The sequence below is a fragment of the Gymnoscopelus braueri genome (assembly GCF_963280865.1).
Source record: "Gymnoscopelus braueri genome assembly, chromosome: 13".
Taxonomy (NCBI): Eukaryota; Metazoa; Chordata; class Actinopteri; order Myctophiformes; family Myctophidae; genus Gymnoscopelus; species Gymnoscopelus braueri.
Window position 1 is genome coordinate 39,513,271 of NC_137615.1, and position 14,613 is coordinate 39,527,883.

Consider the following 14,613-nt stretch of genomic DNA (forward strand, 5'->3'; position numbering starts at 1 on the left):
GCCTTGCATTACAACACAACAAATATGGAAGCACTACAGTATACGAACTGAGATGGAGATGAGCAACAGCATACACAATAAAATCCTCAGTGTTCATTTGTGTCATACAGTGTAAAATGCAACCAAATGGACCCGACAGTGTATTGAACATGAGTCATGATATACTCACCAAATCAAAAATGCATTGTTGCCAACGCTGAAAGAGCAGACAAAACACAGTTCTAAATGATCTGTGAGTGTGACAATACTGCAGATGCAGTAGATCTGCTAAAACAAATGAATTATGCAGTATAAACTTATATTCACTGGCGACACAGAAAAATCATGTTGTCAATGTTAAATTAATTCTTAATTAAATTAATTCTTAATTTAACCCTCAGTGAATTCAGTGTGATTACTGTTGATATTACCTGCAGGGGGTGCTGAAGAGCAGCACCAGTAGCACCAGTCCCACCAACGTGGCTAGGCCAGAGCGCATCCAGTACGTGAGCTGACAGAAGTTACAGTACTGGATGATGGCTATGATGACAGCACAGCACAGGAACATGGTGGACTAGAGAGGTGCAGGGCAGAGGTCAAACATCAGAAAGCCATCACAAACCCATAGACCAGGGGTCTTCAACATATATTTCAGGCCAAGGACCCCTTAGCTGAGAGAGAGATGAAGCAGGGACCCCCACTACATATTGGATTCATGTAAAATGTGTATTTTCAGACAGTATTTAACGACTCAATACTTTGTAAACTTGACCGTTGGCTCGGTACTTGGTCTGCCGAAAATAGAGCTCTGCTATTTTTGGCTAATGTTCGCCCCCAGAATAGGGATGCGAGGGTTCAAGTGGTTAATGTAAAAAATAAAAGAATAGAATTCCTATCACACAAAGATTTGGCAGGCCCTGCAGTATCTCCGAGGACCCCCTAGGGGTCCTGGACCCCCTGTTGAAGACCCCTGCCATAGACAGTCAGCAGCAATATCTGTTACGAGTAAAAGCCCTGCATTCAAAATTGAACACGAGTAAAAGTACATTTTCATCCAAATCTACTTCCAGTACCAAGTAAAAGTACTCATGCAAAATAGCCCATTTTACAGTTAGTAGTGCGTTAATGTGTTCATCACACGTTGGTAGAGGTGGGGCTGATTCTAATTGCTGCTGGGTGGCTTAACCTATAACAATACATCACTATGTATCTGTTATATTTTTTGTATTTAATCATCTAAATCTGCAACGTAAGTATTACGTTAAGCTGTCAAATAACTGTAGTGAAGTAAAAAGATGTACATAGTTATTTTTCACCACTGTGAACATGGCATGGTATCTGACCATCTGATGAATAAGCAATGTCTATTACTTGCACGAGACTGAGGTACTCTGCCTTTATTTTTACTTTGGTTATTTTGAGTACACACCTTATTAATATTTGATATTGTTGTTTTGTTATTTGACATTTTCCCCTTTATGGGCAGTTGTACAGAAAATTATTTCACCCACTGTTTTACACCTGTAAACATGTAATATGTAAATAATATAAATGTATGTGAACTTTTACTGGCCTGGTAGGCTAGCCATGACACTGTAAAATACTAAGTGTTAATTTAACTCAGAGTTAAATTAACACTCATGATTTTACAGTGTACCTTTTGCCATCACTTGAGACTTTTGGGGCTTTTCTATAGAAATGCCAGTCAAATAACATCCACAATTCCTCGAGTTCCATCCCTGGATATACTGTAGTCACTGTTTGTACATTGTCGCTGTTGGGCAGAAACCTTGTATCTCCATAGAATAAAATAAAAGGTATAATCATAATTATTTTATGAATGCCATATTTTATACTTTATCATATGACAGTGTACTGTATTTAGCAGCATGTACAAGTTCACAACATGATGCAACATGCTGAGAGCTTGTCTACACTGGATTAGTGTTGATTTTGACAGCAACATTTGATTCAGTTTTAGTCATAGTCTTTTGAATCAAATTCCATTTCGTTTTTGTCATATTTTAGTCATCTGAAATGTTTTAGTTTTAGTCTAGTTTTAGTCGACTAAATATCATAAGATTATAGTCGACTAAATCTACAGTTGATTAGTCAAATAAAATGTATTTTGGCGGGCCTTGATGGCGTCATAATGGCTGACTTTACACTTGGTTGCATGCTGAAAATAGCCGATCTACAAGCTCACAACGCGTCACAGCGCGACGCGTTGTGAGCTTGTAGATCTGCTATTTTCAGAGTGCAACACCTGAGCGCAACCAAACATAAAATGACTTGTCTTTCAGTTCTACTAGATCTTTTCTCCACTAGTCCCTCAAAATTGTCAATATATTTAGTCTAGTTTTAGTCATCATAGCTTAGTTTTTATTTAGTTTTTATTTAGTTTTTGTCAGTGAAAAAAGGTAGTCGACGAACATTTTTCATCATAGTTTTAGTCGACGAAATCAACACTGCACTGGATCCTTTGGAACACTTTTTTCCATTTCCTGAAAAGTAACATTTTGAACATGTAAGATTTCCACCTGACAGCGACAACATGTTCCATATAATTGCTGACGGTCCTTCACCTGGAGGGAGAGTTGGATGTCACAGGCGACATGGGAGAACACAGCCACGGCAGGTAAGGACACCAGAACAGCTCCTATGAGGTGACGTGGCACCCAGCCTGAGATGGCCTGCATCAGCACCAGAGTACAGTTCAGCACACCGTCAAGGTAGAAAGCCATTCTGGGGGTGGGGGTGATGGGAACACAGGAGGCACTTTTTTAGAGAAGACTGAACATAACATTCTGATGTTTATACTATAGGTAACTGCTATGTGACAAACATCACCCTCAGAGGGGTATAACTGATACTAGAGTACTGGTACTGCTGACCCGAACCCACAGATGTATACTGTATACCTACTTCTGTGGGGAGGGATTTACCATATACTCACCTCCAAATAGCAAGTGAAACTTATTAGTACCCATCAATGTTGGAAGACAGACTGCAGCTTACCATGCTATCATTCTATCATTCTGATCCTCATTGCTTTACTTTATCCCACTGCACTTGCATTACAAACATCAAAACCTGTTTTCAAAATGTATACTTGATCACAAGCACTTGATAAAACACACACCCATACTCTCTGTGTCTCTCACCGTATAGCCAGCAGCAGAGCCAGGATCTCCAGGACGGCGGCAACAGCGGTCAGGACGAGGGCAGTGGTGGAAAGGCTCTCCTGGGTGAACAGCGGTTGGAGGAAACAAGCCAGGGAGAGGGCCAGGAACACGGAGCAGCACAACAGCATGTCCAGAAAGGAGCTGAACGTCGGGCTGGCAAAGGTCTGCACTGGCGCCTGGGTCTCCACCTGAGAAGACAGGAGGGCAGGAGGACAAAGAGTATGGAGGAAACGTGTGATTGAGGAGAAAAATAAATCGAAGGAGATGTGAGATGTGAGGAAGAGGCAGTAACGCCAGGAAAGCCAGAAATATGTAGAGAGTGGATAGAGTTAGAAAGCAGCAGGATAAGTGGTGGTTTTAAAGCAGCGCTCTTTTGTTGCACTATATTATATTTCTTCCCCCATTGGAGAATATAATCCAGCAACACTGGAAAAATGAAATGATGAAGTAAATATTTGTCATTTAACCACATGAACACTAGTATTCCTATTCTCGAACATTCTGTGATGCAACAGAATGAGCTGTAGATCAGCTTGAGCTTGTAGATGTGCTATTTTCGGAGAAGAGATAGAGGGGAGAATGGACAGGGCCTATTATACAGCCCTGGGGCACTACGGTCAATGAAGTATATAGGGTTTAATTGAGTGTAAAACATGTCACTGACGTTGCAGGGTGACAAAAATGTACCAGTCCCTACTGGCTGATTAGAAATCTTCTGCCCGGCAAAAGGCGGCACTGGCCGCAGTGCAACTATAATTGCTATTTTCCAACTGACGCAGTTGTCATTTTTACGGCCAGCGGCCACGTTATCTAGATACCAAATGATTTTGCGCCCCATCTAGTGCCAATGGAGGTGTTGGTCTTAAAATTAGATGTTAGCCTGGCACATTGCTATCTTACACACAGAGAAAAGAGTCAAAACGTAATTGCCTTTTAGACCAGCTTTGTAAAGTTAGTCTTAACTGCAGACGCAGTGACGGTGCAGATATTTCCTTACTTTAGGTAGCACATCGCTCATTAACAGGTCACATTCGGGGCTTCCGACGCACAGAGCACGCAGCCGTCCATCATGCTTTTAATAATTGGTTTTAAAACAACTTAAATGAGAAAAAGTGCTCCTCGGAGCACAGGTCTCCGCCAGGTCAGGTACGTTATTGTGGCCTCCTGGTGGCGCTATAATAGGCCAATGTGAAAAGGGTGCCATTTATTCTTAGGCCTTTCACAGCAATCGGACACTGCATTCATGATTTGAGGCATTTTGTTCCAAAAATGTGTTTTGCTAAATTAGACCTGCTGGTGGCGCTATAACAGGCCAATGCGAAAAGGGTGGCATTTCTTCCTCGGCCTAGTGGGAATGTGCGTGTGAAATTTCACGGAAATCGCAAGCTGCGTTCATGATTTGAGGCATTTTGGACCAATCCTGCAAACTTTGGAAGCCAACCTTAGCCAATGAGGATGGAATCTGGACAATTCGGGTTGATCACATGACTATAGAGATACTGTGTACCGATTTGCATGACGTTTGGATAAAATTTGTAGGAGTAATGTCAAAAAATAGGTTTTGCACAAATCGGCCTCCTGGTGGCGCTATAACAGGCCCATGTGAAAAATTTGGGCATAGGTTCTGAATGGCATCCAGGGAGTGTGTGTGCACAGTTTCGCAGCGATCGGGCCAACGGTGCCGGAGATTAGCTGCTAACGGACGGACGGACGGACGGACGGACACACGGACGGACACACGGACACACGGACGGACAGGGTGCAAAACATACTCTCTCGCCATGCCTTTCGGCCTGGCGGAGACAATGAGAGTGAGCTTATGATTATTAAGTTAATATGTCAAGATATCACAGATGTCTCTTGTCATGAGGAGATATTAAGCTTGAATTATGACCAGCAGCACAGCCACCTGGTCTATACCTGTTTCAATCAAATCCATCCGAATTCAAAACAATAACACTCATGTTCAACATGGTAGATAACATTCCTTCCTGAGGGACTCCGCATTGAGGTTCAAAAAATAATTAATATTCTGGGCCAGATTGGGCATTGGGTAAGTGCCCGTTTCTTTGTTGTTGTTGTTTTTTGTTGTTTTTTTTGCACAGTGAGGAGAGATGGAGAGAGAGAAAGGGAGAGATAAATAGACACATTTATTTCAATTAGTATCCTACGCTATAATACTGATAGAATATCCTACCTATACCATCAAATACCTCTCATCCTGTAAGAATGATGTGAACCTATTGTGTCCTGGCTTTCGTTATCTGTCTCTGCTCAATGGAGAGCAGTGAGCTCTGACACAAGGATGCATGGGATGCACAGGCCACATTATCTCTCTCATGCTTCAATTGGTGGTTTAAATAAAGAAGAACATAACTGAGACTGAGCGAGTGATTATTAAGTTGATATTGATTGATATGTCAATATATCACGGATGTGTTTCACATTATTAATACGGCTAGATGGTTCCGCCCTTCACTTAAATCAGACACTCTGATTGGTCTAATTTATGTTATGCCCAAAACACACCCATGTGAGGAAGAAGTTATATGGCTGCTTATATCTAACCTTTATATTATACCATCCCTTATAATACATTATGATATTTGTCAGCTTGTAAGAGCCTAGATGTCTCCACTAGGCCTAATAGCTATTGTTTTGGTACAGCCTATCTTGTTATGGTTCAGTTTGTCCTTCAGGCTGCTACAGTATAACTATGATCTCTTTGTGCTCGAGGCAGAACTACCGTAGCACTGACATGAGTGTTATCTGACCATGATATCATGTACATAAAGCATAACCACCTCCACCTAGAATATTGTCTCGACTCCTATGTGCCTTATTGATTGCTGATTGATCCAGAATTCCACGACACGTGACTAATTCAGAGGCTTAATACAATCCCTGTCTGCCTAGCACCAAGCTTTACATTCAAATAACGCATAATCTAACTAGCGAAATCGAGGTGGACACAGCCCCAAAGGCTATTGCGCCCTGCGTTTTAGGCCGTGCGCCATAAATCGTCTAAATAGGGCCCATAAAGACGAGATGGTCTTAAGGTTCAAATTGTTTATTTGTCACATGCGCATACGTACAATACAGCTGGTAGCAACATCGCAGGCAGTGTGAATCTTGTAATCTGAGGTGTGGAAATATACATACAGCAAATAGACAGACAAATAAAGTGACTGGAGAAATCGTGGTAAAGTGAACAAGGCAGTATAGTAATGGAATAATGTAGGTGAACATGTGAGTCTGCTATAGTTTATGTGAGGGTGTATTGGGAGTATCACAATTATGAGAAGTGTTATGACCTGAGGATAAATCTTTGGCTGGCTATTGACCAGAGTTGAGACAGAGTGGGCCAAAGCTGGTCTTGGGCTAAATGCCAAGAAAACAGAGGTCATCACCTACAACTTCCTCCTGGACCATCCAGACTATTAAAAACAAGGCTCCAGACATCCCAAAACAAACTGGTCAGGCTACTGCTTGGCCTTACATCTACAACTCATTTAACCCCTGCTCATTTTGCTAGGGTGGGATGGCTCATAGTCTGGGAGGCATTGCGTCGGAGCTTGGACAGCAGGGGCGCGGCCACTGCGTTGTGATTCAAATCAACAGCCAATGAAGAAAAGGGGGCGGGATCCACATGCAGTGGGTGCTACATCTAAATAGGATCGACGGGAAGCAATTTCCCCTTGAGAAATTGCGGCCGCCATTGTTGTGTACTGCTGTTTGCCTCTCGTCGGACTTTTTAGACGAGTCAGACCGGTAAGAGGCGTGTCCGCTCAGATTCTGAGCGTAAGCTACATCCCGCCCACAAATACCAGGGCTCTGGCCCAGAAGTTCCTCGCCAGAGCAGGCGAAAACTTCTGGGAACTCAGATTAGATGGCTCAGGGTAGAGGACAGAGTACAGCGACTTGCAATGGGCTTGGTCTACAAGATACGCTACACCACAAAGACACCCATGTACCTGTCAAACGACTTTACAAACGCCAATGAAGTCCACAATCACAACACCAGAGGGAGCTCCACTAATCACGTTCAACCCAGATTTGACCAAAGGAGTGTAAATCCCTACTCTCCTTCAAAACCACTCTAAAAGAGCACTTACGGGTAGGTGGCTGCAATTCGAAACTGGCCCTTGTAAAAGTCAAAACCTCAAACTGTTTACTGTACATCATTTTCTATTTGATTTCTAACTGTTTATATGATGTTTTGCATAGTAAATGGAAACATTTACTATTACCCAATGGAAACAAGCCATAAGCTTTCTTGGGTTTAAAATCCTCTTAGCCGACCTTGTATTGAACTGTACTTTCCTGTGCTTTTTTTGCAAACTGCTTATAAAGTATTCATTCAATCAATCAATCAATCAATCAATCAATCAATCAAGTCAGTGACCTCAAATACTTGGGCTCATGGGTGAACTCGACAGAGCAAGACCTTAACCCATTAATGAGAATGATTCTAAAAATGTCAGTTTTCTGATAAAATTATGTTACTATAGCAGTGGTTCTCCAACCTTTTCATGTCAAGGACCCCAGAAATTATATGTATTTGGCCGTGGACCCCCATCTAAAAAGAATTGCTTCCAGGGACCCCCAGAAGCAAAGATTTGATTTAAAGATGTTCGCTTTAAAATATACATATATATTCAAAGGTTTGCAATTTATTTCACAATAATAAAAAAAAAGAAGATCGACAAGTTCATAGCGCGGCACGAAGTGACGCGCTATGAGCTTGTAGATCTAAAATGACACAAAAGCTTTCCCGGTTTTAATGGGTTAAAGTGAGGAGGCCTCCCTCGATATATCAAGGCTCAACTTAGTCTCTGCGTCTGTAGAGTCTGTTCTCCTACATGGCTGTGAATGCTGGAGCCTGAAGCCTGCCCTGCGGAAGTCCCTGGTAGGGAGCTACAGCAGAATGATGCGTTCAGTACCAAAAAACATCAACCAGAATGAGCATGTGTAATGGGGGGGGGGGGGGGTTACCAAGGGTGAGTGAGAAGACAGCAGCCAGGAGAATGAGGCTGGCCGGTCACTGCCATATAGACACATGGGAGTTCTCAGCCTGCAAACGGGTGCTGTGGGAGGCAACACATCAGCACAGATCACGAGGGTGTCCAACAGCAACGTATGTGGACGGACTAAAGAAAGCAGCTAGCTTGCTGGCCAGTAACTGGCTTGCTGGCCAGGAGGACATGACTGCACACGCTGTTGGAGGAATCGACCTAAATGATGATGACTGCCAAATACATCCTCTGCAAAACATTATGAAATGACTCTCCATATTTCTCTCTATATTTTCATAGCTGCAGAGTGCAATATTGAGGCTACGCCAGCAGAGGGCAGTAGGATCTAAGGAGAGAATATCAAGAGGTCCTGCAGTGATTTCTCTTTGCCGCAGTCCTGACTGGTCTGATCATGGCGCAGTTTACAGGCAAGTGAGGCAACCCAGTGACACGCGAGCCCAGCGCACACACACGCAGACGAGCGAGCGCGTGGGCGCGCCACACACACACACACACACACACACACACACACACACACACACACACACACACACACACACACACACACACACACACACACACACACACACACACACACACACACACACACACACTCTTGGTTGCTTGTTCTGTTTTGTCTATTAGCAGGTACAGTAGGAGGCTGGGATGGACAGCGCTCATGGGATTCACCTGGTCCAGGGCGTTCCATGGCACTTACAAACTGGACCTGGGCAGCAGATAGTTTGTTTGGTTCTACATCCTGCAACACTTCTATGTCCTACATGTCGTTACATCCAATCACATACACCGGTGCTAAACTGACTGGCACACTCGACGTTGGTTAAATCTTTGATTATGTGTAAATACAATTCCTTGAGTTGGCTCTTTTCAGTGGTTGTGTCTGCCTTATTGTTACTGCCACTGAGCCTGGTTGTAGCAAATGGGGCCTCGAGTATTTTCCAAGTACTTTGGTTGACAAATGAAAGGTTGACTTGACACCTGAATTTCCCCCACGGGATCAATAATGGTCTAGTCATCTATCTTGTTTGGCTTGGTAAGGATTTGTTTTTTAAGGCTGTGCTGTAGAACAGAGGCGTATCAGAAAAATTTGAGGGTGGCAAACAGCTTAAGCCCTACCCAAAAAAGTGAAAGATGAAAACATTTTTGAAAACATTTGCCTATGCCCTAAATAGGGACACTAGGGTAAAAGTGGTTAATTAATGTATGGTTGCAGACAAGAAATCACGTGTCTGTAACGTGCGTCAGATGTCGCATGTAGATCGATGAGCGTGGATTCAGATGCAGTAAGCGAACTGAATTTGAGGTTAAATGTAAACGGGGGGGTGGCAATTGCCATTGCCATGGACACAAGAATGGTGTTAGTTTTTTGTATTAGATATGGAATCAATTGATGATTATGTCAGTTCTCCCTCAATAGAGGGCTTGCGTTAGTATAGGAAAGAACAGTTGTGCTAATCAGTAAAATATCGACATTTTCATCGAGCGACTCGAGGAAAATGTCAGCTATTTTCAAAACAAATCTGTATGATACCGGCATCTTGACCGACAATAGAGACAGAAGCAGCAAGACAAGTTGCGGTTGGAAATAGCAAAACTGGATTTGCAACACGAGAAATTGAAACTTATTGGTGAAAGAAAGCTGGTATGTAATATATGTGTTTTTTCAAGGTTTGATGAGAAATATCCAAATACGATTGTCTCATGGTGATCTAGGAACAACTGACCAGATGCTTACAATACGTGCGCTCATGTTACAGTGTGCGTTTACCAGTGGAGCCCAACTTGCGTATTCTGCTCTCAGTGTAGAGGAGAGTAATATTCTTCTGTCAAGTCTGCAGTATTAAAAGCATATAAACTTGTGCCTGAGGCCTACTGTCAGCGTTTTTTCGTTTTGGTCAAAATGAGAAAAGCAGACACATTTGGAGTTTGCTAGAGAGCTGATCACACATTTTAATCTATGGCAGTGGTTCTCAAAGTGGGGTCCAGGGACCCTCAGGGTTCCTTGAGTGGGTTCCAAATGGACCCTTACAGGTCTGTAACTCTGAGAGTGTACCAATGGGAACACTTTCAGCGTTGAGCGGATCGTTGAAATGAAACGGTTTGAGAATCACTACGGTGATCTACGGTGTTCTTCGTTGGATATTCATATTTTTGATGCGCCGTGTGACATCTGGAGCAATTTAAAAACTCAGTCCCAAACTGGATTGCTACTTTAATAAATGAACACAACGTTAGAAACACTCTGCTGCCTGCTGCTGCCTCGGCAGATGAATAATTTAACACATAAGAGTAGTTGAGATGCATGGACGCGCGCACGCGCGCACGCGCGCGCGCGCGCACGCACGCACGCACGCACGCACGCACGCACGCACGCACAAAGCAGACATATAAAGACAGATGGAAATAGAAGAGATGAGAAGGGTAACATTAAGGTGTACAGATTTACCACAGACAATTTTGTCGACTTTGTGATGTGTGAATCAAGATAAGTGAACTGACAGACTGAAGGATTACAACGCACGCATGCTCACACACAGGCAGGCACACATGGTGAAAACACGCATGCACGCGCACCTACACACACACACAAAGATACACGAAACATACACAGATGTACGAAACATACACACATGCATGTCTGTACAGCCATCCGCCACACACCTCCTCCTGGTAGCTGGTTCGATAGGCAGACTCCAGAGTCTTTTCCAGGAAGGTGTGGCTCAGTATGTTGATCGGCGGCTTGTAGAAATAATCCTTCATCAGACTGTCGGGAAGGACAGAGCACAGCCAGCACAGAATACAGATTAGGTTCTAACACAGGTCTGGTGGAATGGTTTATTTATAAACATGAACTATACAGCTAAACCAGAGCATGGCTAGAACTAACCGTCCTCAAACACTGAGGATTTTAACCCATTAGGCCAAAATAGCAGATGTACAAGCTGGCGCTGTGAGCTTGTACAGTATATCTGCTATTTTTGAATAGCCAACGCAAAAAAATCTAAAATGACACAGATGCTTTCCCGGTTTTAATGGGTTAATGTGCAGAATAAACATGGCTTTGTCCAGTGTCAGTAACCACCAGTGAAAATAGCCAATGCGACGCATTGTGAGTTTGCAGATCTGCTATTTTCATAATTGTTTATGGCCTAATTGTTTACATTTTCTTTTTTTTAACATTTACATTAAATAGGGACACTACCATGTCGAAAGCGACCTTGTTAAAAAGCCACAGGGATGGGTCTAAAGCAGTGTTTCCCAAACAGTGGGTCGGGACCCATTTTCAGGGGCGCAAGTATTTTTTGGTTTCCTACATTTTGCTGACATGATTTATTTTTAAATCTAAGAAATAACCTGCATTAAAAAATAAAATAAAACTTCTATGAAGTAGTGAAAATAGAAGATCTACAAGATCATAACGTGTCACGGCGCTACCCGTTGTGAGCTTGTAGATCGGCTATTTTCACTAGTTTGGGTCCTGGGGGAGACATCAAATGACTCTTTTGAGTCTCCAGCTAAAACGTTTGGGAAGAACTGGTCTTAAAGGCTCACTCCACCTGTCCTCTTTGATGACATCCACAAAGTGGGCGTCGCTCCTCTCCCGGAAGTTCTTGGAGCGCAGAGGGATGAGGGCCGAGTGGTCCATGCCCATGAGCGCTCCCCCGCCCCACGACTTCTTCTCCTTCTCCTGCAGCATCTCGCACAGCGACGTCTGGCTGGTGGTCAGGGCCTCCTTCCGCTGCTGCGGGCTCAGCAGGCCGTTCAGGGCCTTCCCGCCGCACCTCACCGACACCACCGAGGGGGGAGGACACTTCTGAGACGAGGGGGAGCAGGAGTCCTGGTGGGGAACGTGGACATCGTCATTCACACACCCGGCCGTCCACACTGAACTAACTGCTCTGGCGCTGTCTACGAGGAGGGCACGGTTAGCCAACGTGGCCCCCAAGGAGAGCAGGAGAGAGATAGAGATGGAGAGAGGGAAAGAAAGAGAGAGAGAGCGGGAAAGTAAGAGAGAGAGAGCGAGAGAGAGAGAGAGAAAGCAAGAGAGAGAAAAGACTAGAGAGAGAAAAGACTAGAGAGAGACAGACAGACAGACAGACAGACAGACAGACAGACAGACAGACAGACAGACAGACAGACAGACAGACAGACAGACAGACAGACAGACAGACAGACAGATACTCAGCTCGCCTTGCCTAGTCTTTTGTAGTACCACATAATATCTGTCAAGTCTTATTATTTATTCAAGATGATGAATGTTTAAAGCTACAATCTGGGACATATTTTAATGAGAAAAACATCATAATTTGAACCGATCCGTATGGTAGACTAATAGGACATAATTGCCCTACTTCCATGTTAACAGCCATCTACTTTGCCAATGATATGTATCTCTATGGATACAGCATGGCATTTAGAATGACACCAAATGAGCATCAAATAAGCACATGACGGAGGCCCCAGTGGATTGATTACTGCCTCTAGAGCGTGGTAACCATGTCTATGATTCTACCTTACACTGTGGCTGTGATGCAAGCTACACTATGTGCCCTTTAACCCATTAAGACCTGAGGCCCATTCTACAAATGTCTACTAAATCCTAACAGTTTTCTGAAAAACCTATGTTGCTATATCAGTGGTGTGGGGTTCTGTTCCTTTCAAAGAGGCGTTGTGAATACTGGCTCATTTATGGCTCAGGTGTATATTATAGATACGTAGAAATATATATATATATATATATATATATATATATATATATATATATATATATATATATATATATATATATATATATATATATATATATATATAGATATGTCATAATAGTATGGGTGTTTGTATTGTAGATATAATTTATATGTGACTGTAAGTATGTGTTATTATGTACTATAATACAGCATATGACATTATAAGATAGATAGATGTTATAAGGTAGAATATTATGATATATAACATTTTATTGCAAAAAATATTTTAATATGTAAATGATATATATATATATATGTATAATAATATATAACATATATATGTAGAAGATATATAAACGCGGCCCTAACCTCTAGTAATATACATAATAATACATATGATTATAGTATATGATGTTGTGATATATAACATTGTATTGCAATAAGTATTGTGTGACATCGTGGCAAATTAGCGGCGTTGGCATTATTATGAGGTGCGCCCCCCCCCCCCCCCAAACAGGGTTTACAGAGGCGAAGAGAGAAGCCCTGCTGTATATCCAAAAAGTCTAACCTAAATGTACAGAAATGTGCTCTATCGGGCCCTAAATGTAGTGTAATGAAGGGGGGGGGAGTCATGTAGTGAGGCCTCAATGTACTGCAGAAGCACAGAGAGCATGTAGTTCGAGTGACCATCTTTTTGTATTGATTGAGAGAGAGAGGCGCAGGCAACTCGACAGTAATATATTGCGATGCATTGTGGGCTTGTAGATCTGCTATTTTCAAATGGCTGAAAAGTATATAGGGCTGAAGTGGTTAATATATGTGTTGAAATAATAATCAAAATCTACAAAGTAGATATTGTAGCCCTATTATACATTAGTATAATGTACACGTTCATTGCAACAGCGGTCTCTCTGTCTCTCTCTCTCTCTGTGTGGAGGGAGCATGGTCGAGTGAGCATCAGTTTGTATTGAGAGAGAGAGTGGACAATGTTGCCATGTCCATTAATTGTAAGCGACTTGTAAGCGACTTTGAGCGAGGAGGAATGGAGGCAAATGGAGGCAAATTCACAGACCGGATTGCTTATTTCTCGCGCGCAACTTGGCAACGTTGTTTCTCCTTGAAGACTCTAGCGTTGTTGATAATGTTGTCTTTGGGATGTACATGGCACGTGAATGACGGACATATTACCGTGAGTGTGGTGTGATAGAGACATGACTAAAGTGAAAGCAACGGCGCGGGTTGAAGCAAAGTGGTCGCGTGTGTTGTTGTTGTGGGGAGATTTCAATTGCGGCTGCGTCTTGTTGGTTTCAATGGCGGCTGCGTCGTGTTGGTTTCGGTTTCGCTCGGTGCTCACGCTAAAGGGAACAAAATGGTGTACCCGTAATGTTGTCAGTTTGTGCTGGTCGCAATTAATTATGCGCCGAGGAGGCAAATGTGTGGTGAGCAATGAAAAGTAGCCTACGCCACCTGTCAATTAATCGCGCACGTTGTGGCTTGTGTGGTTAGTGACATGTGATATGTTGTGGTTGTGTTAATGGAAGGGAAACAATGATAACGGAAGTGAATGAGTGAATGATGACGGAAGACGGGACTTATCTGCAATGTATCATAGGATGTGATAACATATGCCAAATTGCGGCCATGTGAGGTGTATCGGAAACAACAAAAAACTGACATAGACAAAAAGTGGGCTAGTTTAATCTATTCATATCCATGATCCAACGG

At 42.9% G+C, this 14,613-nt stretch overlaps 1 protein-coding gene across 1 annotated transcript in view; it reads right to left on the minus strand.

Moving 5' to 3' along the window:
- The window catches only part of LOC308098059 (adenylate cyclase 9), a 63,721-nt gene that overhangs the window by 3,795 nt on the left and 45,313 nt on the right, over window positions 1-14,613 (minus strand). The window contains exons 4-9 of the mRNA XM_080446278.1: window positions 11,758-12,038; window positions 10,862-10,964; window positions 3,144-3,352; window positions 2,565-2,724; window positions 411-553; window positions 170-196 (exon numbers count right to left, since the gene is read on the minus strand). Coding sequence (XP_080302404.1) covers window positions 170-196; window positions 411-553; window positions 2,565-2,724; window positions 3,144-3,352; window positions 10,862-10,964; window positions 11,758-12,038 — 923 coding nt within the window. The remainder of the gene's footprint in view (window positions 1-169; window positions 197-410; window positions 554-2,564; window positions 2,725-3,143; window positions 3,353-10,861; window positions 10,965-11,757; window positions 12,039-14,613) is intronic.